The following is a 27,074-nucleotide window of genomic DNA, read 5'->3' on the forward strand; positions in this document are numbered from 1 at the left end:
ATATATATATATACATATATATATATATATATATATTGTTTGTAGAAACCATAAATCTGGAGAAGAAGCACACTCTAAGATGTAGAGCAGTGTCTATTTTAAAAATGGGAAAGGCCGGGCTATGGGATTACCCTGGGCTTCCCGTCCATAAAGGGTTTAGCTTTAAGGTGTATCATCAAACCCCAACAGGTTTTGGGGTCTGAAAATATGCCATAAAGCTAAACCCTTTATGGATGGGAAACCCAGGGTAATCCCATAAACCAGCCTTCCCCATTTTAAATATATATATAGAGAGAGAGAGAGAGAGAGGCAATCCTTCGGTATTGGTAGACAACATCATTCATCCACACGACCTTCCCTCACGACATGGATAAGAGAGATTAGGCTGAAAAAGCGGGTGAATGACATCTCCTTATACTGACACTCTGTATACCAATACCGAAGGATCTCACCAATCTCTAATTGTGGAGGGAACTTGTGAAAGAGGTAGACCCAGAAAGAAGTGGGACGTAGTGGTGAGAAATGACCTTCAGATGTTGAGCCTCACTGAGGAGGTGAGAAGGGGGTGAAATTTCTGGCGATTTGCTGTGCTTGAGAAGGCCTATAACTAAAGGTATTATAACTGTGGTGACCCCTCTTTTATTCAGACATGCAATGTATTTTTGACAATTTCTAGCAGTTTAAACACGAACCACATAAAGATTCTCTCATCTCTTCTAATAGTGTTATTTGTTTTGTTGTTTTCTCCAGCCTGAAAAATGTCTGAAAATATTCCTCAGTGTGCTAAAGAGGCTGTCTTAGTCACAAGTGAACCTCTTTCTTCTGACAAATATGCTGAAGTTAAAGGTTATGATTTCAACAATGGTGTAGATTACCACAAACTATTAAACTCTTTGGCCACCTCTGGATTCCAAGCTACCAACTTTGGCTATGCTGTTCAAGAAATTAAGAATATGGTGAGTTGTGAGTAATTGCTTTTCTCTGTTAGTTGTTTGTGTGTGTAGATACATATATGTTTGTTGCTGTGTGGTTAAAAAGCTTGCTTTGTAACCACATGGTAACCACAAAGAATATGTAAAAAGCACCATCCGAATGTGGCCGATGCTAGTGCCGCCTTAACTAGCTTCCGTGCCGGTGGCATGTAAAAAGCACCAACTGATCGTGGTCGTTGCAGCCCCCTCTGCACCAGACTCCAGTCCGATTTGGCATGATGTCTACTGCTGGATGTCTTTCCTAATGCCAACCACTTTACAGAGTGTACTGGGTGCTTTTACATGGCACCATACAAGCACTTTTACATGGCACTATATGGGCACTTTTACGTGACACCACCAGAAGTGCTTTTCAACACCAGGGGGACCAGTCTTGATTTCAGCAATGTATCTACACACTGTTGGCTTTCTTTTCCTTCTTTGGACGTTTCCCTTTCTCCTCTCCAACAAAGAGCTATGCTTGAAACATCAAAAACTCTCTCTTTTTACAGTTTACTGCATTAACAGTTGCATACACACACACACATGTTTGTGTGTGCACGTATTATAAAGTACATTTCATATGCATATTTTACATATTTTTATAGATTGACAAGAAATTAATACCTCTGTCTGCAAATGAGTTAGAAGAAATGAATTTAAACCCCGTTGGGCGTGAGAAGAGCAACTGTACAATATTCCTGGCTTTCACATCTAACATGATATCAAGTGGGGTCCGTGACTCTATTAGATATCTTGTACAACACAATATGGTAAGTAAAAACAGTTTCCTTTTTACCATTCAGACTCGATACTGTTGAACCCCAGATCAATCCTTTTACAAACAGATCTATTATAAAGCATCCCAGTCATAACTTTCCTGGTTCTATTTTTCAGGTAGTGTGTACCTGGGACTATCTTATCCAATGCGTTCTTATTTTAAGATAGTGAAATATGATTTGAAAGAGATTTTTGCAGATATATCTGTGTTTGAGCTCAACTTTACCTTTCACCTTTTCAGGTCTATCAAATTAAATACTAGTTCAATGAAGGAGTTGATAACATCAGTTTGCCCCTCCTCTCAAAATTGCTGGCCTTGTGCCAAAAATTATTATTATTATTAAGGTGTCGAGCTGGCAAAATCGTTAGCACAATAGTATTTCATCTGCCTCTATGTTCTGTGTTCAAATTTCGCCGAGGTCAACTTTGCCTTTGATCCTTTCAGTGTCGATAAATTAAGTACCAATGCTGAATCTCCCTGAGAACTTCTTGAAGGGTATGCATGTCTCTGGAGTTCTCAGCCAGCTGTACGTTAATTTCACGAACAGACTGTTTCATTGATCCGATCAACTGGAACTTTCGTCCTTGTAACCAACAGAGTGCCTTTTTTTTTTTTTCAAGTGTCCGATAAATATCTGATAATGTTGAGTTATGGCCCTTTATGTTCTGAATTCAAATCCTGCCAAAGTCGGTTTATCTTACATCCCTCCTTGATTGACCAAAACAGTCTATTAAACAAATACTGAGCAGCGATATAATTCAGCTATACTCTCCTCCTCCCCCTCAAATCTATGACCGTGATCCTATCCTAGAAATCATTATAAAGGTATCGAATTCACAGAAACAGCTGTCTTGAAGTATCGAGTTATCTCCCTTGAAGCTCTGAGGTCATGTGCTGCCAAGGGCGATATTTTCTTTCATCTTTTGTTGCTCAATAGTTTGGGCAAGTGTCTCTAACGATAACCCCAGGCTGACCAGTGCCTTGTGAATGAATTTAGTGGCTGGAAACCTTGTTGATGCTCACGTGTGTGTATGTACAAATATATATGTGTGTATTTATGTATGTATATATATGTGTGTGTGTGTCTGTGTTCATATCCCACCACCACTTGACAACCAGTATTGGTTTGTTTACATCCCTGTTACTTCGTGGTTCAGCAAAGGAGACTGCTAGAAATAAATGCCAGATTTAAAAATAAGTACTGGGGCCAATTTTCTGATCTAAACCTTTGAAGGTGATGTCCAAGCATGGCTGTAGCCCATAAATGGAACAAATAACATCAAAAATATGCGAATATAATTGTGTTGGTATTAAAAAAAAGTTATTGAATTTTTGCAGTGGTAAACACTCGAATTTCAATTCCTCATTACTATCTTAATTATTATTGTCATCATTATGCTCATTGTTACAGGTTGACTGTTTGGTTACGTCTGCTGGTGGCATTGAAGAAGACTTCATCAAATGTTTAGCTCCCACATATATTGGGGATTTTAAGCTGGATGGCAAGAAGCTACGTTTGTCTGGCATTAATCGAATTGGTAATCTGCTGGTTTCCAATAATAATTACTGTAAGTTTGAGACTTGGTTGATGCCAATCCTGGATCAAATATTGCAGGAACAAAAAGAGGAGGTAAGAATTCCTTTGTTTTGTGTTATTTTGATTTTTTTTCTGTCACTCTGCTTTATGATATCTTTAGCATGGAAGAGGTTTAGTGAGGAACTGTTCTGTCAGTGTTTTATCATCATAGTTTTAATGTCTGCTTTTCCATGCTTCCATGGTTTGGATGGAGTTTAGTGTGGAAAACTTTCTACAACAGGAAGCCTTTCCTGTTGCTAACCCTTACCTGTTTCCAAGGAACATAATATTTCCCTTTAGCCAGACATGTTTTTGTAGAATATTGGAAATGAATGACACACGCACCAAATCAGCTCACAAGGCTTTGTTTGGTCTGGGGCAATAGGAGAAGACACTTGTCCAAGGTGTCATACAGTGGAACTGAACCTGGACCCATGTGGTTCTGAAGCAAAGACATCCTATTGAAAGAATTAGGCCTTAAAACATTGCTACCCATTTTAAAAACACTGTCGGGAGTTTATCGAAAAGAATTTGGTTGTTATATTAAGTATAGACTTGCCTAAGTGTTGTGTAGTGGGACTGAACTTGGAATGATACTGTGAATCTCTTACCAAAATGCCTCCACCAATTTTCGTAATCAACCTTCCTACCCCACCCCTCAACACAGTTGACTCTACAAATAGTTCTCCTGTTGTTAATATGCTTGACTGAATCCAAAGTAAGGCCTCTCATACAAATGGTCTCTTCATACTCAATCTATCTGTCTCTCTTCCTCCTACTGTAACTATTATAAAAGTCCGTTTTTTTCTTTTATCTAAAGTGTAAGGCTTTTGGGCCTTACATTAAACCAAGAACCCTTAAATAATCTTCTTAACTCTGTTGCACTAATTTTGTTGTTTTATTTTAGGGGATTTTATGGACGCCATCGAAATTAGTGGCTCGTCTTGGAATGGAAATAGATAACCCAGACTCCGTTTATTACTGGGCTTACAAGGTAATGTTAATAAATTTGTCTTTGAATGTAGCACAACACACACAGAAAGTGAACACCAGGTTCATGAGAGTATGAAAGGAGAGTGGCAGATGTATAAAGATGGGTATAGAGTTGAATGCAGTTTCTTTCAGTATATATCCTAAGACCAGTTTCTAGTGAACTATGTATTTGGGGCATCGGAAGTATATAGCAGGATTGTAAAATGAGCTGTTAGTTGGCTTCCTAAAAAAATATTGAGGGCTCATAGAAATCAGAATATTGATCTAATTCCATATTTTCACTTTAACCATTCTCTCTCTCTTTCTCTCCCATAGAACAACATTCCAGTATTTTGTCCTGGATTAACGGATGGCTCTCTTGGTGATATGATATATTTCCATTCTTACAAAAACCCAGGCCTTGTTATAGATATTGTTCAAGGTGAGGTTCCATTTCTTTGCTTTTATTTAGATATACTTGAAAGTGATTCGTCAGGACACTGAAAAACAGTGTTTCATGGTTTCTCTTGCCCAGCATATCACTAATTTCTAGGCATGGCTGTGTGATTAAGAAGATCTCTTTGCAACCACGTGGTTTCAGGTTCAGTTCCATTGTGCATCACTTTGGGCAAGTGTTTTTTACTAAAGCCCCAAGCTGTGCAATGCCTTCTCAATGAATTTGATTGATAGAAACTGCATGGAAGCTTGTTGTGTGTATATACATAGGCACAGGCGTGTTCGTGTGGTAAGAAGCTTGCTTCCCAACTGCATGGGTCTGGGTTCAGTTCCACTGTGTGGCACCATGGGCAAGTGTCTTCTCCTATAGTCTATAGATGATATATGCCTTTGTGTGAGTGTGTTTGTTCATCACCACTTGGCAACCAATGTTGGTTTGTTTATGTCCCTGTACCTTTGCAATTCAGCAAAAACAAAAAAATGAATAGAATAAGTATCAGACTTTAGAAATAAATACTGGGATCGATCTGTTTGACTAAAACCCTTCAAGATTGTGCCTCTTTATGGCCACTATCCAATAACTGAAACAAAATAAAAAGATCAAACTAATTCACACAACTCGGGCCCCATATTTAACCCTTTAGCATTCAGGTTACTCTGTAAATGTAATGCTTCTTTATTCACATTGTTTTGAATTAATCATACATTATCTCATAGCTTTCAGATTTCAATGAAGTGATAGTTTATTGTTAAAATGACATTACAGGATAAGTTTGAAAAGCCAGATCTGGCCAGTTTAAACATAAAGCAGGTACAATATTTTTAGCTGGATATGATCAGTTTAAATCCTAAAGGGTTAAAGATCCCACATTCTACATTAGAAGACTATTATAATTATCATACATAGTGAAAAAAACCCACTTTAAAATGTGCTGCTCAAATGAAATTGTTCTTTACTCAACAGATATTCGCAGGATGAATAGTCAAGCTGTATATGCCAAAAATACTGGCATGATCATCCTTGGTGGAGGCCTCGCCAAACATCATACATGTAATGCTAATCTGATGGTAAGTAAGAGCAACTATGCAGATCTTTCTTAACACTAAAGCCTTTGATACAAATGTTAGACTGGTCTCAGACCTACTGCTAACCTGTAAAGTCAGCTAAATCTAAAGTGAACCAAACAACCAGCAGTTAGTATTGTTTTCCTGATATTCACTGTGGCCCATGGTCTAAACACCGAATTCTCAACAGGTCAGTCTTATTGTCTGTAAGTAAATAAATCACATGATGTCATGGTTCAGTGTTATACATTAACAACTGTAGCATTATAATAAAGCTTATGTTCCATAGCTTGCATTACCAACTTCTGTAATGAAGGAGTCTATATGGTCATTTGACCTGCTAGATATAGCAACCAAATTTCCCTCATCACACCTGCCATATATAAGAAGTACTTATTGGATAATGTGGTCTGGGGGGAAAAGATGGGGTGATCATAATTGGTAGGTATTTGACCTTAACTCTATTAACCTGAGAAGTTGGAAGGAATATATTTTCCTTTATATTCGAGTTTACTTTAGTGAAAGTATGGATTCAGGTAACTGAAATCCAGCTGAGGGGTCAGCAGTCGATATCTTGTTTGTCCTTGGCACTATTGTGTCTCATCTGCTTAATGTTTCCAATGCAGGAGATAAGCACCAAGTCACAGTGATCAGGCATATATGAAAATGCTGTGTCAATGGTCATTGATCTCTCTGGAAAAATTCAGGAAACACAGTTTGTTAGAAGGCATGAAGCTATGTAATTGTCGGAGATAAAATTCCTTCAGTCTTGTTGTGCTAAAAGCAATAAATGTCAGATCGAGACGATATATATTGTTCTTAACACTCCTCTCCATACACTTTCTGCAACTTTGCATAGGCCTCTGAGCAGGTATCACCATGACAACTTTCTCTCATCGTCAATCACTCATTACTGCCAAGCACTGCGGTAAACAGTAGAAGTGAGCCAGAATGTTAAAACTTAGTGTGCAATGCACAGCAGAGGTCAGGGTCAATCTGTGCCAAGCTGCTTCACACTACATGCTTCATCTTTGTTACTATGGCAACAGTCTGGATACTTATCGATCAGACCTTATATACATATATATAGAATATGAGGGGTTTAGTTCACTTTACTCTAATTAAATTCTAAATGACTTGAGATACTCGTTCTGCCTTGGTTTTGATTTTTCCTTTAATATAATATACCATTATGCATTTAGTGATACACAGATGGAAGGGTCTGAGTTCTGATATGGCATATCTGTATAGAAGATGTCAGTTCTATTCTATGAGTACATGGAAGCCTTAATTCTGTTATACAATGATAAAATAAAATTATATGAAAGAGGTCTCGGTTGTTATAAATATTTATCAAATATGACTATTTGATCAGCCAAATTGAAAATATTTTCTTAATGTTTCCAGAGAAATGGAGCTGATTTCTGTGTTTTCATAAATTCTGGTTCAGAATTTGATGGCAGTGATTCTGGAGCATCTCCAGACGAAGCAAAGTCATGGGGAAAAGTGAAACTTGACAGTAAACCTGTAAAGGTAAGATTTAAACATTTTTTTGGGGGGGTTCCATATTTAACTTACAACAGTGGAGAGCCATGAAATATTTTATATTCAGTTACAATCATGTCCCGATCCCATCCATACCAACTTTACTTTTTCATTGTTGATAAGAATTCTAGTTAATGACTGTGGTTAATATAATTAACTAGCTCCAGCATGGCCATATGACCGAAACTAGTAAAATGCAAACTGCTATGCTTCAGGAAGCTAATTTTCAAGTATCTGGTACTTTTGTTCATGTTTGGGAAGAAAACGTTTTGATGTCGCAGGGACTGCCATCCCTATAAATCACGGTATTTCCCCACCCGCCAGATCATATTGTCTAATGCAGTGATTCTCAACCAGGATCCATACAAGATTTTGTTGTTAAAGTTTATGTGCAATAAATTGATTATATTTTTACAATACACATTGACCCCCAATCCTCTCCTGTTATTTTCCATTGCTAGGACATGTTTTTCATGGAAGACTAAATAAACAGCCTCACTTGTATGATGACGATGCTCCTTTACAACCATCTTATTTCAGGCGTATTCCAGTTACCTTCTCCCTAATCCATTCACGAGGCTTTGGTCAACTTTGGGTTATACTTGTTCAAGGTACCACACTGTAGGACTAAACTTGTAACAAGGTGGTTGGAAAGCAAGCTTCTTAAACGCACAGTCTCACCTGCAACTTTACCTTCGTTAATTTTGTCCCTATCCCCCCCCCCCCCTCATCGAAAACAGTTTAACTTGTTTTATTTAACGTTATCTTTGTGAGTCATGTCTGCTCAATGATTTTTCTTTTCCCCTCTTAGGTTTGTGGTGATGCTACACTGATCTTCCCATTAGTTGTGGCCGAAACATTTGCTAAGTACCATTCACAGTTTGTTAAGTTAGATAAATAAAATGTTTTGATATTTACTTTTAGTGGGAGTGAATCCATTTTGTTAAAACAGACCTTTGAAAATGTAAAGGTTTGTTTAGCCCCAGGCCACCTCTAACAAGTTGCGCCAGCCACAGTAACCAACCTCCGTATGAGTGTGTGTGTGCATGCATGCAAGATTTCATTATCCAATTTGTAGAGTCATTTTTTGAAGACTCTTCCTAGGTCAAAGCTAGTTGAGAGTACTTTTTGTTGGTTGGGATTTCTCAAGTAAACAATATTCTATTCCATAAAAGAGATGTAGATGCATTAAAAATATTTTAACAGTCAAATCACAAGACATGAAAATTGAGAGAGCCTCTTCAGACACACACGAAAAAAAAGAATGTAGGATGTATCATGTAGTGTCTTGTCTGAAATCAAAGACTTGGAAGTTTGTGACAAGTTTTATTTACTATATTAATTAGCACTTTTGTATATATATATAGAGAGAGAGAGAGAGAGAGTTTTCTTTTTTAAATGGTAAGCCGTCATACATTGCTGAAAGCTGATAGGAGTCAAGTTGGCCCAGTATTTACATAGGGGTTTCCTCATCACAAAAAGAAATCAAACTGATTACTAAATACTTCAGCCTCATCATCGACATACTGGACATTGTTACCGTGTCTAATAACCATAATCTTATGTACAGTTGAAGACTGAAGAGAGGCACAATTTTTTTTTTTTTTGGTAAAGCAAACATGTAAAATTTCAATGCAACGAAAGGAATTATTATTATTAATAGCAGGGTGTGAATATCATCTAGCAAGAAATGGGGACCAAAGACTGGTTGGTTTGTTTGGGCCATATTGGGTGGGTGGGGGTGCCATTTTAACTTTATACCAAAACTTGTATAAGTGACCGAAATAATTTCATTCTGTACAAAGAAATACGTTTGGATATCTGTATAAAACAATTGAAAGTGAGTGGCACTGGAAAAACAATTTTTCAAATCAGTGGAAAGGGAGTTTTAAGTTGTCCTTAAGTTTAAGAATTAGAAAGGGAGAGCGGACAGGACTGCAACTTTTCTCATTTTTCTTCAGGAAGACATCAATTAAATATTAAAGATTTTAAGATATTATATACTGCTTCTGACATTACTTATGAGAAACAGGGTGTGAGGGAGATTGAATAATAATAATGATACAGAATCATGATCTAAAAACCATCAACTACATTTATGTCTAAAATTCATTTCAAATAAATGCTCAGGTAGTTGTTATTGTTCAGTGCAGAGGGGGTGGAGGGGTATGTGAAATCTGTATTTACACACACATGCACCCAGCAGAATTCACTCGACTATTTTGCTATACAGTAAAACACAAAGTGGGCCACCAACATAACATTTATTACAATCACATTGGAAATATTCACTGAAATTCATTTTCTGCCTTTTGTAAAGCAACCACTACTAAAGAGAGTGGTTGGTGGTGGCCTGTATCAAATGTTCAAGGGATCTAATTGATGCACACATTGGATTCAAAAGATTCAGGAAGTTGAGAAATATATATAAAAAAAAATTTTTAGGAATAAAATCAATCAATACTAAAATTAAATAATGTAAGTCTGTTTTAGAGCCAAGCAGCTTATTGGTATAATGATGAGAAACTTTTTTTTTTTTTTTACACTTCACCTGGTACAAATTTCTAAATTAGTCATTTGCTTTTCCGTTGTTTTTTGAAATATTCTTCTATGTTAGGGAACATTTCTGGATTGTAGTCAGAGTCCAAGTGTATCCGCTGCAACACATTATTACACATCTGGTCCTCAAAAGCTGAATGTAATATGCTGTCACGAGCTGCCTCATTTGATAAATTTTCCAAACTGCTTAGTGGTTCAACTCCAGCTGAGGCTACAGCTTTCTTCAGTGAATCCGGTACAAATTCTGACACCTCACTTAAGTTGGTTGCTTTACCAGGATTCATCTGAAACAAACATTATATATGCTAGACATGGTCAAACTGAATTGAGGAGGACATTTAAGAACAGGTGAGGGTTTCAACTTAACCCTTTAGCACTCAAACCAAACATAAATATTCTTACCAGTTTTATGTTCAAACCAGCCAGATGCAACCTCTCACACCTACCCTACAATGTCATTCTAAAAATAAGCAATCACATCAATGAAATCTTGAAGCTACAAGAGGATTAATTCAAAACAATTGGAATAAATAAACTTTACATTTGACAGAATAATCTGAATGCTTTATATTTATGTATATATATATGTGTGTATATATATATATATGTGTATATGTATATATATGTTTATATGTTTATATATATGTATATATATACATATATACATATATATAAAATATATATATGTTTATATATATATATCTATATATATATATATCTATATATATATATGTTTATATATATATATCTATATATATATGTTTATATATATATATCTATATATATATGTTTATATATATATATATATATGTTTATTTATATATATATATATATATGTTTATATGTATATATATATGTATTCCCCTACAAAAGGGGAAGAAAAGGTTTTAGTTCATTAAAGCATGTAATATAGGATGTGGGGTGATTTTTATGAGACATCGGGATGAGGGGATATCTTATATGCCATCAAATATGGTAATTAAATAATATTTTACATACCTTTCTGCGCTTAGCTGGCATTCCACTTAAATATGCATCGCTGAATGGTGTCTGAGGATTCTGGCGTCTTTGATGTTGGATGTCTTGCCTGATTATAGGAACCCATTCCTGAAAAAGAACAAAGGAAGAAGATTCATTTTTAAAAACCAAAAATTGACGTTAAAAATTTCTAAATATTTAGCTTATATAAAAAATAAAAATTCATTTCTATACATTGCTGTTTAAGAATAGATCTACTTCCTACATACATGTTCTGAATGATTAGGTCTAATGTGGTATTTTAATCCCTGTAGGTTAATGTGGCCTTGTAGACAGAGTCAGAAATTAATGGAGAGGAAATCATGGTCCTTCTAATAAGATTGGGGTGGGGGGGAGCATACACAATTTCAGTGAGAAACCCAGTGAGATATTGGTTTAAAGAACAATAAATGTAATGTGGGGTTTTCTATGTTACTAATGTGTAAAAGTAATGCAGCAGGGACCACATGGATTGCAGATGACAGACACTAAATTCATCCATTCTAAAGACAAGGAATTTCTCAAAAAACAAGTCTTTTTTTTTTTTTGTAAGTGTCATGAAAACCATTTTGTCTACAGGAAGCATGGCCAGACTAAGCAAACCACATAAGACATGCTTCAGCATCAGGCAGGGCACACTGTTCGGAAAGTGCTGTGGGCCAGTCTGCCCATGACTGATCTGCAGTTTCTCATAAGATATGCAGGAATGGTGCAACATTACACACCGAAATGCATTTCTTTTTCTCCTAACAGTTGCATGGTTCTGAAAACATGAATATTTGCTAATCATCAAAGGAATACAGCAGGTTTTTTTTTTGTTTTGTTTTGTTTACTATGTATCAATCATTCAACTGTGAATGTTCCTACAGAATACATGTGAACAGATTATGAAATTGCAATAATTGAGGATTGGAGACAAAACGTTGAAAATTTAGAAGGGGGAGAAAAAATAGCACTTACAGCTGGAACCACACTGCACCAGTCGTCTCCATTACTTGTAGTGGTAGGAGCAGCAGCATTAGTCTGTTCCACAGCAAGAGTAAGGGGCACAGTTGCAGCTGTAGTAGTAGTAGCAGATGTCTCCTCACTGTTCACACCATTAACCAACTTAGGTTTGCTTTCTTTATTTTTAGTAGTAGTGTCAGGTTTACTATTATTATTAGTCACCTGCAAAGAACAAAGCAATTGACAGAATCCTCTCAGGTCGGCATCATTAAAATATTGACAAAAATGCACCAATTCTTGACAGCAAGACTGAACAAAGTGCTAAATATATATATGCAGGCTACTGTAAGTATGAGTTGACTAATGCTTAGGGAGTGGAATTTGGCAGATAGAAACTGTGTGGAAGATTGCACATGTATTGCATTCATTTAAGTCTTGCAATTTAGTTCAATAAAATAAGAAATGTGGGAAATACGATAAACAGAAACGCTTGGAGGCAGTTCTAGCATGGCCACAGTTCAATGATTCAAATTAGTAATATATACACATTTATTCATCATGATGCTAATGATGATGATATATGCATCATGATCCAAGTCAGTTGTTATAGACAGGTAGGATAGAATGTATAATGGTCATCTATACCCTCTAACCAGGATTGCATCTGAAGGTTTCAGTCAGCCAGTCTTGAATAGCTAACTATACCACATGTACACACATTAGACTAAACATTTCTAACATAAGGATGTATTGAACATTTTTAGGTTTCTGTAACAGAAAACAAAATAATATATTAATAAAGAGATGACAAGATAAAACTAATGCAGTTTACCGTTAAGGTCATCATCATAGTTTAACTCTAAAACATTTAATCCAGCCCAAATATTCCACTTGTTTTATATTCGAACTGACCAGATCCACCCTACCACACCTATCTGGCAATGTCATTCTAAAACTTTATAAAGATACCATTGAAATCTTAAAGCTGCAAGATAATGCATGATTAATTTTAAAAAATGTGAATAAATAAGCAATTTGAAGGTTAACGGGTTAATCCTTAAGTATTTAAACTGGCAGTAACCCAGCCCAAATATTCTACCTGTCCACATCCAGCCTCTCACCAAAATATAAGAATCTTGTAGCTTTCAGATAATGCGAGAGAAAGCCATTCTCACCAAATTAGGATTTGTAAGTTCTGTGAAAATTTCAACATTTGGTTTTGTTTTCTTTAAAATAAATTGATTTTATTTATTCCTTTTTTTTTTTTTTGTAATTGCTGATATAGTTTCAAGTAAATAGTAATTCCAACATGGAAGGATTTTACACCTTTAATCATAACCGTGCAACACCTTTAATCATAACCATGAGGTACCAAATGAAGCATCTCAGTCAAGTGCATTTACCATATACTTAGTTGATCTAAGCCCTGTAAATCCTGGCTACCAAGACATGACGGTCACAGCAGGTACACCTTTAATTATTGAGTAGCTTACGATGAAGGTAGGTCAGTCCACATTATTCCATAAAGAGCACAGGGTCAGTTTCTCTAGCGTATATATATATATATATATATATATTCCTGTCTGGAGAGGATGCCAGTCTGTCGCAGGATTATTCATTTTTACCGGCTGAGTGGACTGGAACAACAATGAAATGAAGTATTTTGCCCAAGAACACAATGCATTTGCCCGGTCCAGGAATTGAAACTATGATCATGAGTCGAACACCCCCTAACACCTGAGCCACTCTACTTACATTGAAAGTCTGATACTAAAAATAAAAACGAACTCTTACTTGAGATGTTGCTGAAGTTTCTGAATCTACTTCCATAGGGGATGCTGCTTCGCTTTCAGCAACCTCAGGAACAGCCGCCGCTGCCGTCACTTCTGGTGGATTTGGTTTCGCAGATTCCTTATTCGCTGCAGAAGCAGAATCTTTCCAAGCAATGTAGTGTTGAATGTCGCTCTCAGTCTGCTGAGGGTGGAAACCGTTCAGCTGTAGTGTTGCCATGGTGATTAGGGACTGCTGCATCATTACATTGATACCATTGGTCAAATGTTGCTGGAAAAAGAGAATGACCACAGGATGAATTAACTGCAACCTGGTCGAGTGGTCAACATCACACATCAAACAATATCTTACACTTTTCTTACCATATTTCTGTTGAAATAACGGTATGCGGATGGGATGCCAAGTGCAGTTTTGCCAAAGGATTAACCAAATGAACAAGATGCCGAAAAGACATAAAAAAATTATAATTTGATCTCGTTAAATCTTAAGTGCCAAATTGGTGAATTGGTCATTAAACTTTGAAGGTAGGAATGTTTTTCACCTTCCTTCTAAACAGGTGGGAGTTGGTGACAGGAAGGGCATCCAGCCATAGAAAAATGGATGTTAAAACATTGAAAAATATGATGGAAGATTTTAATTCAAAATACTTTAAAAACCTACAACCAAGGGTGGTCTTAAGTAGGTTGGCATCAAAAGGTATAAAGAAGTCAGTTTCTTCACAATGCATTTATTTAAATGAGTAATAAATAGACAAAATATTAACTTACCAATCGATCATGCACCACTCGCTGGAAAGCCGGGTGACCTTCGACAAGACAGAAGCGACCAAGAACAATAAGCTCAGAGAGGAAAGTTTTGAACCAGTTGTATAAACTTTGACCAAACTCATTGTTATCTGAAAAAGAGACAAAAATAAACATTAGTTGGTGTTATGTACGCAGAGAATACAGGTAGAAGTAAGACATTAACTTGAGTGCAGCCCTGACACAACCTCATCATCATATCTCTATCTCTCTCTCTTCCAATTGGAGTAACCATGTATTTCCCTAACAGTGAAACAACTGTTCCTGTCTGTCATATTTAAACCTTTCCTCATCGGGCATAAAGCCATCTCCCTCATTTGAGAGTTCTTGGCACTGGAGACAAACATGCACAAATACACACGTGCATACAGAAATATACATGTGCTGATAGATATACAAACATAGTTAGATGCTCACATGTAGAGAGAGAGAATGAGACAAACCATAAAATGTCTAATATATCAGCATTGAATTGGTGATGCCAAAGTGTCTCATATTCATGATTATCATACAAAATAAACCATCTATTCATTCTAGTCACAGTTTCATAAGATCAGAAAAAATTTTTTTTTATAAAAATAGGCACTCACCTTCAGATTCTATAGTCAGTTTTATTATTTTAGTATATTGGTGTTTGAGGAAGTTGTCCAGTGTAGCCTCAGCATCAATGTTAGGTTGAACTTCAGATATACTCTGGGATACACAGCAAATTGGATGATATTAAAGCTAACAATATCACAATATTAAACATAAATAACAGTACTTAATTAAACAACTGTTATTGATGTGATACAAGACATTTTTTTCTTTTTCAAAATGTCTCAGGAGCTATATGCAGAGGTGGGCCTTAACTACATGCCTTAATGTTGTTTTCCCCACGACTAAACACTAACCAAGTTGGGGTGCATTAAATATGCTCAAGTGTCTTTTATAGCTTCAAATATTTAAAATCTATCTCTGACCTTGAATTCAAGTAGCAAATTTCAAAAAGCTCTGAGGGACACACAGAGAATATATTCCCAAAAATTCAACTAAATTCTTACAATTTCAATAACCTATCATTTAATGAAGCTGCTCTTAATAAACTTAATTTATGCAAAACATACAAGGATAAAACAAAATCGAAAGTGTTTCTTAAGTATCATTAAGAAATATATTTACTGGGAAAAGATGAAATTACAAATTTTAAGGCAAATTCAAGGAGCAGGAACATTAACCTTTCAGCATTCAGATTCTGCTGTCAAATGGAAGGCTTATTTATTCAGACCATTTTGAATTTATAATAAACTAAGTTGCATCTTTGATATTCCAATGATGTGATTGTTTACTTTTAGAATGACATTGTAGGGTAGGTGTAAGAGGCCTGATTTGGTCAGTTTGAACATAGAATAGGTAGAATATTTGGGCTGGATGTGGCCAGTTTTAATACTAAAAGGTTAATCCCATTATAAATACAACATTTTTTACTTACATTGAATTCAAGAAATTGCAGTTATAAAATTCAATTAAAATAAAGGCAGTCTTAGAAAGATTAGCTAAATTGAATTCTTTCTCTTTTTCATTAAGTATATACCTTTTGGGTTTTTTAATAAAATCTTGAATTTTGGGATAAAAACAGTTAGTAAGCAATAATGAAAGAAAATAGAAGATGTACAAAAACAACTTACAACTATAGCTTTAATTTCAGCTCTCATTTCAGTTAATAATTGTAATACAGCATTCTGAATATTGGCTTCTGTAGGTTCAGCATCATTAAGAATTTGATGAAGAAAGAGTTCTTTAAGAGGTGTTCGCAATCTATTGAGAGGCTCAGAGTTACCCAGCAAAACGGTCATAAGATCAGAAATAGTCAAGTGACGTGATATACATTGAAAGATGTCGTTGGTGAGTCCTAGCAAAAAAAAACAGAGGTGAGATTTTATGTGCGTATGAGTATGCACACACACACACATAGATGTATATGTTTTGAAAGAAGTTGGCAATTTCAAACAAAAACAATTTTTAAAGTTCACTTTTGGAATGTTTTGACATAAAACAACTAAATCTTATTAGCTGTGTCCGTAATTAAAATTTAATTATGTATACAACTTACAAAATTTGTATGTGAAATGGAATCACCATTATGTTCTTCTGGAGGAGACTGTTCAGAAAGCTTTACAGCATTATTATTTGTTTGAATGGAAAAGTTATCAGCCTGAGAGAGTGGATATTTTTAAAGATAGTCTTTAAACGCTCCCAAAGTTGGGGGTGTAATATATTTCCAGCAATTCACCAACAATAAAGACATTCCATTTCATAAAGACCATAAAGTAGATTCAACAAACGAAACATTAAACTGGGGGTTTTTTTCTGTATTTCTTACTGTCATAATTCTTTTTTATTTTCCCCAAGTTTTTGCCTTTGTTGCAGTTTATTCTTTGTTATAAGTGTTGATGATGATGATGATATACCATTGAGGTTGTCCTTGTATACATGCATGTCCCCAGCATCCCTCTCCAGTGGAGTGTTTCTAATCCTGTGGGGTCGTGGGTGGTGGTGCCATATAAACGCACTCATGCTGGTGCTGCGTAACAGCACCCAGTACATTCTTAAGTGGTAGGCATTAGGAAGGGCATCCAATCGCAGAAACCATGCCAAAACAGACATGGAGCCTGGGCAGCTTTTCAGCTCCTGTCAAAAGGTCCAACCCTTACCAGCATGGGAAACGAATGTTAAATGATGATGATGACAACAACCTTCAGTCTGTCATGGCCTACCAGCTTTACATGGCTGTTTAAATTGATCGAAATAAATAACTAATATTAAAATCATTAATTTCTGAAACTGAAAAGCTGTGGGCACAGCTAAGGTTAAATGACAAGATTCCAGGTTTGATCCCACTACACAGCACTTTGGGGCAAGTGTCTTCCACTACAGTCTCAAGTTAATTAAACTGTGGCTGCACTCCATTTTTTAATATAATACAAATAAATGACTCACCTTCAAAATGCTCTATATCCATTTCTTCGCCAATGGTACTAAAAAAATCCCAAATTGTGCCCACATTTTGCTGGCCGGTTGCAGCTTGCATCAAGTTATTGATAATGCCCTGGATTAACTGAATGATAGCTTCATCTGGTATTACTTGAGTGCCACTTGTAGTCTGGCTTGTCGTCCCGGAAGACGATGTTGAACTGGACTGGCTCTGGGTTGTAGCAGCATTATTAGAACTTGTACTGGCAGTTGCAGTACTTCTTGTACTTGTGGTTGTTGTAGTGTTAGTTGCACTGGCAGCATTGCTGCTGTTGTTTACTGTTGTAGTCTGTAAGCCACCAGATGCAGTACTTCTCTGCAGGGGAAACGTAAAATACAAATAATAAATGGTTTCAAAAGAAATCTTAACAAATTAACAATAGTTACAACACAGATTCTGCTTTCTTCAGATCCTTCTATGAATTTCCAACTTAAAAAAAAAAACATCTGAGCAGTTATTTATAACTGAAACCTTGTTTATATTTCTAACACACTAACGGCCCACGTGTACCGCTGGTAGTTCATCACAAACTTCACACAAACTGCCATTGAGCTCTATCATTTAAGCTTAATTAAAATATGGTTTGTTTTTAAAGTTAATTATACTTAAATCCAATTCTTTGCCTTATATTTTTTTTCATGATATTTTACCTCACAACTTTTTTGTGTTCATTCAATAATCCAGCATTTTAACATCACAGCAACTTTGCAAAAGACATTCTGAGATACCCAGAAAATAAACTTACAGCTGATCCTTGAAAGAAGTTCCTTAAAGCCTGTACAAAAGTTGTTGGTTCCAAAGGAGCTTCGGTGCTACTGATGGTGGTAGTGGTTGTGGTACTGGTTGGCTGGGACCGAGCCAGGTTACGAGAGACCATGGCAAACACTGGACTTGCCATGCCTCCAATGGCCTGGGAGATTTGGGAAATTGATACTGGTGTTGCAACAGGACGCTGGTTAGCAGCATTTCCACCTTGTGTTTGTGTATCTACAACAGAGAAGGGAGTAAGGGCACATCATGCATTTTAAAATCCAATTCTAGGATACAGAGTTTAATATCAAGGAAGGTTTGCTAACACAGTTCATAATTGTGACCCGACAAACAGTTAAAAATTCTAAAAAAAAGATAAAAATACAGTTTATGTCAAAATTAAAACAAATTATTCTTTGAGAAAACTGAAAGCTGATTAAATAAACTTTATTATTATTATTACTATTACAATGCAATAAAGGTAGTTCTTACTCTCACTTGGTGTGTTAGTGTTGTTAGCACTTGAAGAATCATTTGTTCCAAGTAGACCAGCCATAACAGCAGCCACCACATCACCAAGAGCTGTGTCGGTTCCCTGGGAGAGGAGATAAATCAATGAGTAAACATGTCAGACAAGCAGGAAGAAGAACCAAAGAAGAATACAAGGCATGATGATCGTAGAAGAAAAAGAAAATCCAAGATTTAATTATCAAAGAAAGAAAGAAAGACTACAAGATATCAAGATCATAAAAGGAAGAATACAAGACATAATGATCAGAGGAAGAAAGGATACAAGATGTAATGATCAAAGGACACAAGATGTAATGAGAAAAGAATGAAGGACACAAAACGGAATGATCAAAGATGGAAGAATATAAGATGTAAAATCAATAACTAAAACTGTGAAACAAAAGATTAAAGATGAAGGACAAAGTGTTGTTTCTCACCTGGTTCGATGACTGTTGAGATGCTGCAGCAGCAACGTTTGCTGCAGCTGCAGCGACAACGTTAGCAGTAGTTGCATCATTCTGAGCCTGAGAGGAGAGGAAATGTCTGGATACGCAGGGGAGGTACGGATCGATGGTACGGGCAGGATGCTGTCCACCTAGGAGACCTTGAATGTTGGGTACATTTCCAGGTAAGACTACAGTGGGCCGACCAACACCAGTACCAATGTTGCTGCTACTACTACTACTGTTGCTGCTGCTACTACTACTAGAAGAGGAGGAGGTTGTGGATGTTGTACCACCAGTGCTAACTATTCCAGGTGTTCCACTAACATTGATGCTGCTAGTAACAGTGCTGCCACCAGGTGGACAGTTGCTACTGCTGGTATTAGTACTACTACTGCTGGCAGCAGTAGTAGTAGTATTATTAGACATGGAACTAGTAGTTGTAGTAGATGTTGAAAGGTTGGGTCCAATGTTAACCTGGAAAGTTCTCTCTGGAAAAAACGAAAAAATTAAACCGACAATTAGTGTTATTAAATTAAAAATAAAATGAATTAAAAACAAGTAAAAAAAGTCATCATTTCTTTTTAAAAATTTTAAAACATCATTGTTTGTTTTTAATAGGAGAACTCTAAAGTAGATAAAGCTATAAACAAAAGACTGTAAATCCCCATGATCATCATCACCATTTAACGTCCATCTTCCATGCTGGTTTGGGCCAGACAGTTTGACAGGAGTTCAGCAAACCAAAGAGCTGCACCAGGTGCCAATTGTCTGTTTTGGCATGGTCTCTACAGCTGGATGCCCTTCCTAATGCCAACCACTTTACAGAGTGTACAGGGTACTTTTTTTGGTGCAGATTTTCTACAGCAGGATGCCTATCATCAGTGATATTTGCCCATGGTCTGACATGACTTCATATGATGTCAAGACAAAGATGCACACAATATATATATATATATATATATAAAATCATTGTCATCGTTTAACATCCACTTTCCATGCTGACAAAGGTTGGACAGTTTGACTGAGAACTGGTCAGCTGGGAGGCTGCACCAGGCTCCAATCTAATTTGGCAAGGTTTCTATGGCTGGATGCCCTTCCTAACACCAACCACTTGCGTGCCACTGGGGTAGGAGCCAGTCAGGCGGCACTAGCATCAGCCACGCTCAAATGTTGCATTTTACGTGCCAGCGGCATGGGTGCACAGCAATAAATATATATATATATAACATTAAACTGAAGAACTATAAGACTGATAAAGGCTAGCAGGCTGAAACACTGAAGTCACTATCACTCCTGTTCTTTTACAAGTTCAATACACACACAAGTGAAATGTATAAAAAAATTTTTAATTTCATCCTTACGCATTGATGATGTGTTAGAGGTTGATGTTGAAGTCATATCTGAACTGACCACATGAGCAGATATACTGTTGACAGTCAGCGAATCAGGACCAACTTCTACAAACAGGTAGGGACTAGAACTTGAAGTAGAAAATGATTGTCCAAGAGAAATAGGAGTGCTGCTAGTTTGGGCAGTTGTTGTCTGCAGGTAGAAAAAAAGAAAAAGAAAAACAAGTAAATAAGCAGTCAACAGATTCTGGGAAACAGAAAAAGCAAAATATTATTATTCTACAAATAACAATCAAAATAAGAGAAATCTAAAAGAATTCCTAAGAGAGAGCCAGAAACCTTGGTAGTGGAGAGGCTACAATTGATTTGACTGAGCCCAGTACTTGAGTGGTATTTTATTGACAGCCTTGGGATAAATGGTTAAGTCGACCATGGCAGGATTTGAACTCAGAATGTAAAAAGATGTAACCAGGTACCACAGCAAGCAGGTGAGGTGCAGGCATAGCTGTGTGGTTAAAATGTCTGCTTCACAAACATGTGGTTTTAGATTCAGTCCCACAGTGGAACCATGGGCAAGTGTCTTCTGCCATAGTCCCAAGTCAACCAAAACTTTGAGAGTGGATTTAGCAGAGAGAAACTGAAAGAAGCCCAGTGATTGTGTGGGTGTGTGTTCAACCCAGCAAAACATCCAAGATATGACAGCCAAAGAGAGAGAGGGTTGCACCAGCACCCAGCTGAGTAGACCAGGGACTATATAAATTGAACTCACAAACTTATAAGCTGAATATCCTTACCACAAGGCCACACATCTTCACAGAGGGTATCTGGGGTAGTGTTGCTCGACAAGTTGCACAGCTTGGATATTAAGGAGTCTCCTCCACAAGTCAAGCTGCTACCTCTCCCCAATGAGAGGTCACGCCTCTGATCCTATGAACATGGGATTAGAATGTCAGGGGAAAGAACTGCAAGATGGGTTCTACAAACCAAGCCAACCAACATGGAATTCATGAGTAGGCCAAGAACAAGGTGGATGGATAATATCCATAGTCTTAGTCGGTTACACTTGAGAATCCAGCCAGAAAATTTAATGATGGTTGCTTCTGATTGGACCCAGTGAAGGAGATGACTTAGGACTCTACCCCAACAATAGACAAGAAATAGTGTGTGGAGAAGATGACTGGATGGGTGGATGAGCAGAAGTGTTTTCCTAGCAACTAATGAGCTTAATTAATTACCTGAGAAGAATTAGTAGAAAATACTGTAGATGGTAGTGTGATGAGAGGTACTGGGGTAGTGCTGGCAGATGTGAAAGTTCTAGAGGATGATGTTGTTGAGGTAGCTGGTACTGCAGTTGATTGTGTTACATTACTGCTGAGGCTACTACTACTAGTGTGGCTACCACCACTGGTACTGTGACTCCCGGCTGTGCCACTTGCAGCCGAGGCAGAACGAAGACCAGGATTGATCGCTGAAAAGTTTGGTATGATGTTTCCTCCCGGAATCCTGTACTGGCCCTGGTAAAAGAAAATGATAACATTAACAGAATGCCATTAGGGATGATGGTTCCAATCAGAAATTACAACAAATATTTTTTAAAAGTCAGTAAAATGCATCAACAGTACATGGTATTATATCACAAATCATCTTCATCAAGATCCCTTTACTGATGCTGACAGCCGTTGGGGTGCCACTCTAGATGCTTTCATAGTCAACCATTGTCATTTGTCTCTGTTCTGTCATGCATAGCAGGTTCGCTGTGTTGCGACTGTTCAGTTCTTGATGTTGTCAAACCAGGATTTTCTCTGCCTCTCTTTTGCCCTCCCTCACCCGTGCCCTGAAGAATGGTTTTTGGCAAGGAGTCGAGCCAGGATACATGGCTGTACGAGGCAAGCTTTCATCTTTTCACCTGTATAAACACTGGTTCCTGACAGCCAGTAGATTTGTTAACTTGCTGCCTGACCATTTTGTGCTCTGTGTATGGGATTTGTAACAGCCTTCTGAAGCACTTGTGCTCAAATGCCTGGATTCTTTGCTCCATGTCAGTTTGTCAGGGTCTAGCTCTCGCACCCAAACAGAAGGATCAAAGTCACCAGAGTCTTCTACACTCTGAGTCTTGTTGGAAAACTAATGGAATTCCTTTTCAATATGTTGTTCAGCTTCATCATGGCAAATAAGTTACTGTTAATGTGTATAATAGTGGGGGAAGAGCTTTAGAAAGCAACTAGGATTAATTATGCAGTGAGTGGTTGTGGAAGCATGGTGCGTGTGCACTTGACATCATGTGATGGTTCTAAATGCACATTACTGTCAAATAAAGGATGTTAATCATTTCCAATTTTCCAGGTCAACATATCTGGTCAATGGAAGATATTATATTACCTTGCCTGGAAACAGGTGACAGTTGGCAAACAGGAAAAGCATTTGGCTGAAGAAAAATCTGCCCCATACAAGCAAAGAAAAGTGGATGTTAAATGTGAATGATGATGATTGATGATAATGAATCACTGTCCCAATTTAAATATGTTTTAGTCATTGTTAGTTTGACTTACATTCACTGGTATGGATCCTGTTGATAGAGTTGAAGGGATCAAACCTGCCAATGCAGGCATGGCTGTGTGAGCATGGAGATGACGTGGTGGAGACTGACTAAAGTCAACAGTAAGGTCACTGACACTGTGATAGATGTGACTCATGTAATGCAGGCACTCGGACACACCATTGAATATACGCTCACTCTCTTGGCGTGCTTCAGTCTGAAAGCAACAGAGAAACGTTAAACAGCTTGTTTTATTATTAGAATATTTAAATAGTTAATGATTTGGAAGATGAAAAACGTGTAAGACAAAAATAATAAAAAGAGAGAGAGAGAGAGAGAGATAACAAGAAGAGGGAAAGAAAAAAGAGAGAGAAAGATAACATATAAGAAAATAGAAATAAAGAGAGAAAACAAGAAAAATAGAAAAAAAAAAGACAGAGAGAAAAGAAAATTACAAAGAAAGAATGAGAGACATAACAAAATATCTAAGCTTCCTCTCCCCACTGCAAAACAATATATTACTAATGGATAGATATATTTTACTGCAGCTGGCCAAGTTGTTTATGTGCCGAATGGTCTGTGCTTGTGTCCTATATAAAGGAAATTATTGCTGTTTCTGTACACTTGGTTATAAATAGGCATTATGAGGATGCACAGTTCAATGCTATAAGCAACAGGTACACTAAATATGACCATTGTCTTATTGGGTTTTCAGTACTTGGCTCAAATCCTCTCACAAGTTAGGAGAGGAGAGAGATTCTATCAATATTATTATTATTATTATTATAATACTCAGACATATCTGAATAAATCTTTATAGAGTAAAAGGAACAATCAAATGCAAATTTATAAAGATATAAGTAACAGTTAAGACACAACAGTCTTGTATAAGACAACTATGTGAAAATTGTTCATAATGGAATTTTTTTCTCTCTCATAAATTGAAGTAAAAATACATGTATTTTTTTTTTAATCTTTAGCATGAATGAGACTTGCAGAATTTATATAAAAGAGTGAACAAATCAGGAAGGAAAACATACTTGTTCACTTGTATAAGAGGCATCATTTTGTGCCAATGTTGTATATTGTGTTAAGAATGGCTGCAGTCTTCTTTGGACTTCTTGAAGTTCTGTCATTAGTTCAGCAACAACTGTCACTGGTGGTGGGCTACAGAAGAGGAGGAGGAAGGGATTTGAAGAAGCGGATAACCAAGACTAATCTTACTGCTAATACGATTTGCCAGATGAAATCCAGAAAAAACAATAAGCAATGACAGCAAGTAAATATCAATTTAAATAAATAAAGTAACGTTAATGATGATAGCAAAAAAAAAAAAAAAAAAAAAGGGATAAAATTTATTTGGAACACAAAATTCTTACTCCTGAACAAAATACAAGTGTCTGAATGAACCTAGCAAAACAAATGACCACTTAAAAAAATACCGTAGTTCTGATATAATTTTCAAAATATTTGAAGTCTTGATATAACTGTTGAATATTGTAGCTTTAAAACATTGCTGTTTTAATTCAATTAAATATTGTAGTTTTGATATAATTGTTAAATACAGTGTTTCTTCAGCCAGGTTTCGTACTAAGATACTAATCAGTTCCTTCGACAGACTCCTGTCATATGTATTTCAGCTTTAATCTCAGCTCATTTAACAAACAAACTCATGTTCAGCCTGTAGTTCTTCTACAACTGAAGTATTCTCTCAACTAAAAAATAACTTAAACAATCACGTTTAACACTTCTTTGCTCTTCTGAATTTTCATTGTCCAAAGTGTCAGATGTCTTTACAAATACATTTCGAGTATTCAGTATGGAAGAAGAACCTCAAATATGTTAAACGTAACAAGAGTTCTTAATTTTCAACTTACTTCTCCAATCCATTCAAGCTCAGAAAAAATGGACATAAAATGATGACTTAAGTAAAGCTTCACCATTTGTATGGAGCTTGTGTCAGTCAGCATGGCATATTATGATAGATGCATCAATAAAGGATTGTAATTAAACAAATTACAACACTATCATCATCCTTTTAACGCTCACTCTTCAATGCTTGCATGGGTCAGACGGAATTCTAAAATTCTATGAACTATAAACTGATGTGTTACTTTTATCCACTTCTATGCATCATATTTATCATTTAACTGTGTAACCCTGTCACACCACCAACAGCTCCTTGACTGCCTTTCACAGAATTCATTTGTATTATTGTTATAATAGGTTGGTGCAAAAATAACTGCAGTTATTGATTATAGTTATTTTGAAAGATGATGCATATTTTTAGAATAAACTTCAGCTCAACTATGTTTTTATACCATTTTGAAATGCAGATTTCAGTCTATTGATTTATGCTAATGGTCTTGCTTCCACAATAGTTGAATATTTACAGCTGTCAAATGAAAGACAGACAGTTCAAGATAGATTGCGAAGTAGTTGAAACGGCTTGCAATATATCACTAAGAAAAAAATATCAAAAATGAATTTAATAAGAGAATTTTCTAGAATGTAAAGATACTGGATTAACAAAGTCCTAGATAAATTATTCAATAGTCATACAAGTTTGTCATGATTTTTATATCAACTCAAAGTGAACTAGAAAGAAAAACAAAAAAAGAGATCAATTCAAACCTTGGTCCCTGAGAATTGCTTGCAGTACTGGGTTGATCATCACTAGATGGCTGAGCAGTACCACTTTGGCTAGGAGCTCCTGGAACTGGTTCATTGCTATTTCTTTGATTATTGGTGCTTTGTTGGTTACTGTTGGCCGACGGATTCTACAACAAAAGAAGCCAATACATCTAACACTGATCAAATTGTCAAAATAGAATTTTATCTGTTTAGAAATAACATTGAAGAGTAAATGAGGATGAATTTCATAAAACAATAAAAACTGATCATTCATGCAGGGCCTTGGAGACTGGAGAGAGAGAGAGAGAGAGAGAGAGAGAGCAGAGGGTATGATTCAGCAGGGTACTGCTTGATACAATAGGAAGCACTACATCAAGATACCGAACTAAGCTAACCTTCAATACAATCTGTTGCAAACTTGAACATTTGCAATAGACCATGGGGGTACCTTCAACAAGTGTCTTTTGCAATAGCCTTAGGACAACCAAAGCCTTATGAATGGATTTGGGAGACAGACACTAAAAGACTATCACTTGTATATTGTGTGTGTGTCTGCTTTCCTTGATATAGTTGTAAACACTGGGCCTCACTAAGGAAATGGTTAGCTGTTGCTATGCCGATACACTCGACTTACCTATGCAAGCATGCAGATATAAAAGTGACGGTTCGACATACCTCAAGACGAGATAAAGCCATGTTAACCAAGTGCAATAACTTTCTGATGTGGTTTATTCTTTGTTGAGATTCATTCATCTGCTGGACGGGAATCTGCCCCAAATTGATATGAACATCAACAGCCGAACCATCAGCCTGAAAAAGACACAGATGGAGAAGCAACGTTAGAAAAACAAGGCAATGAATGAGCAAACCCCTAAATTTAGCAATTCTAACTTTTTATGTAGAAAAAGAATATATATATATATATATATATAAATATAGACAAAATCAAATTTTAAAATTGTAACTCTGGGAGCATTAAGCAGAAATCTGTAAAGTAATTTACCGATGCCCTCGTAGAGACTCTGGCATTCCTTCCGAGCTCGCCTATATTGTGAACAGCTTGTTGAACAATATTCTGGGAGGGATAAAATAGAAAAAAAGACAGGATTACTTTCTTCAAATATAATATATTTCATAGCAAAAACAATGGCTAATGGAAAATCTATTTTAATTAAGTTTTATTAACTGATTCAGAGACATATCGATAATGTACATTTAATAAAAAGAATGGAAAATATCAAAAATATCCTTTAAATCCCTTAATTCATTGGTTTTTTCAATGGTCATCTGAGTCTCTCATTTCCACCAACCATCTAAAATTAATTTCTTTTTTTTTTTTTTAACATGTTCAACTT

At 36.4% G+C, this 27,074-nt stretch overlaps 2 protein-coding genes across 6 annotated transcripts in view; one reads left to right on the forward strand and one right to left on the reverse strand.

Moving 5' to 3' along the window:
- Positions 1-8,289, forward strand: part of LOC106874794 (deoxyhypusine synthase) — a 10,048-nt gene extending 1,759 nt beyond the window's left edge. Inside the window, exons 2-9 of the mRNA XM_014922687.2 lie at positions 751-956; positions 1,580-1,744; positions 3,164-3,382; positions 4,236-4,322; positions 4,637-4,742; positions 5,721-5,824; positions 7,229-7,354; positions 8,178-8,289. Of these exons, the coding sequence (XP_014778173.1) occupies positions 759-956; positions 1,580-1,744; positions 3,164-3,382; positions 4,236-4,322; positions 4,637-4,742; positions 5,721-5,824; positions 7,229-7,354; positions 8,178-8,267 (1,095 nt within the window). The 5' untranslated portion in view covers positions 751-758 and the 3' untranslated portion in view covers positions 8,268-8,289. The remainder of the gene's footprint in view (positions 1-750; positions 957-1,579; positions 1,745-3,163; positions 3,383-4,235; positions 4,323-4,636; positions 4,743-5,720; positions 5,825-7,228; positions 7,355-8,177) is intronic.
- Positions 8,290-8,676: 387 nt separating this feature from the next.
- LOC106874408 (large proline-rich protein BAG6) overlaps positions 8,677-27,074 on the reverse strand; it is a 32,629-nt gene continuing 14,231 nt past the window's right edge. Inside the window, exons 6-24 of one of the 5 annotated variants that reach the window (XM_052975563.1) lie at positions 26,723-26,794; positions 26,395-26,529; positions 25,720-25,865; positions 24,126-24,252; positions 23,099-23,302; positions 21,785-22,063; positions 20,562-20,742; positions 19,192-19,688; positions 18,737-18,839; positions 18,240-18,481; positions 17,461-17,809; positions 16,149-16,372; positions 15,072-15,174; positions 14,446-14,573; positions 13,682-13,948; positions 11,903-12,109; positions 10,925-11,032; positions 10,328-10,385; positions 10,071-10,209 (exon numbers count right to left, since the gene is read on the reverse strand). In XM_052975563.1, coding sequence (XP_052831523.1) covers positions 10,368-10,385; positions 10,925-11,032; positions 11,903-12,109; positions 13,682-13,948; positions 14,446-14,573; positions 15,072-15,174; positions 16,149-16,372; positions 17,461-17,809; positions 18,240-18,481; positions 18,737-18,839; positions 19,192-19,688; positions 20,562-20,742; positions 21,785-22,063; positions 23,099-23,302; positions 24,126-24,252; positions 25,720-25,865; positions 26,395-26,529; positions 26,723-26,794 — 3,390 coding nt within the window. In that variant the 3' untranslated portion in view covers positions 10,071-10,209; positions 10,328-10,367. Of the gene's footprint in view, positions 10,210-10,327; positions 10,386-10,924; positions 11,033-11,902; positions 12,110-13,681; positions 13,949-14,445; positions 14,574-15,071; positions 15,175-16,148; positions 16,373-17,460; positions 17,810-18,239; positions 18,482-18,736; positions 18,840-19,191; positions 19,689-20,561; positions 20,743-21,784; positions 22,064-23,098; positions 23,303-24,125; positions 24,253-25,719; positions 25,866-26,394; positions 26,530-26,722; positions 26,795-27,074 lie in introns of all 5 variants that reach the window. The other 4 variants (XM_014922236.2, XM_014922172.2, XM_052975564.1 and 1 more) reach the window with 4 other exon arrangements.

This window comes from Octopus bimaculoides, chromosome 21, assembly GCF_001194135.2.
Source record: "Octopus bimaculoides isolate UCB-OBI-ISO-001 chromosome 21, ASM119413v2, whole genome shotgun sequence".
Classification (NCBI taxonomy): Eukaryota; Metazoa; Mollusca; class Cephalopoda; order Octopoda; family Octopodidae; genus Octopus; species Octopus bimaculoides.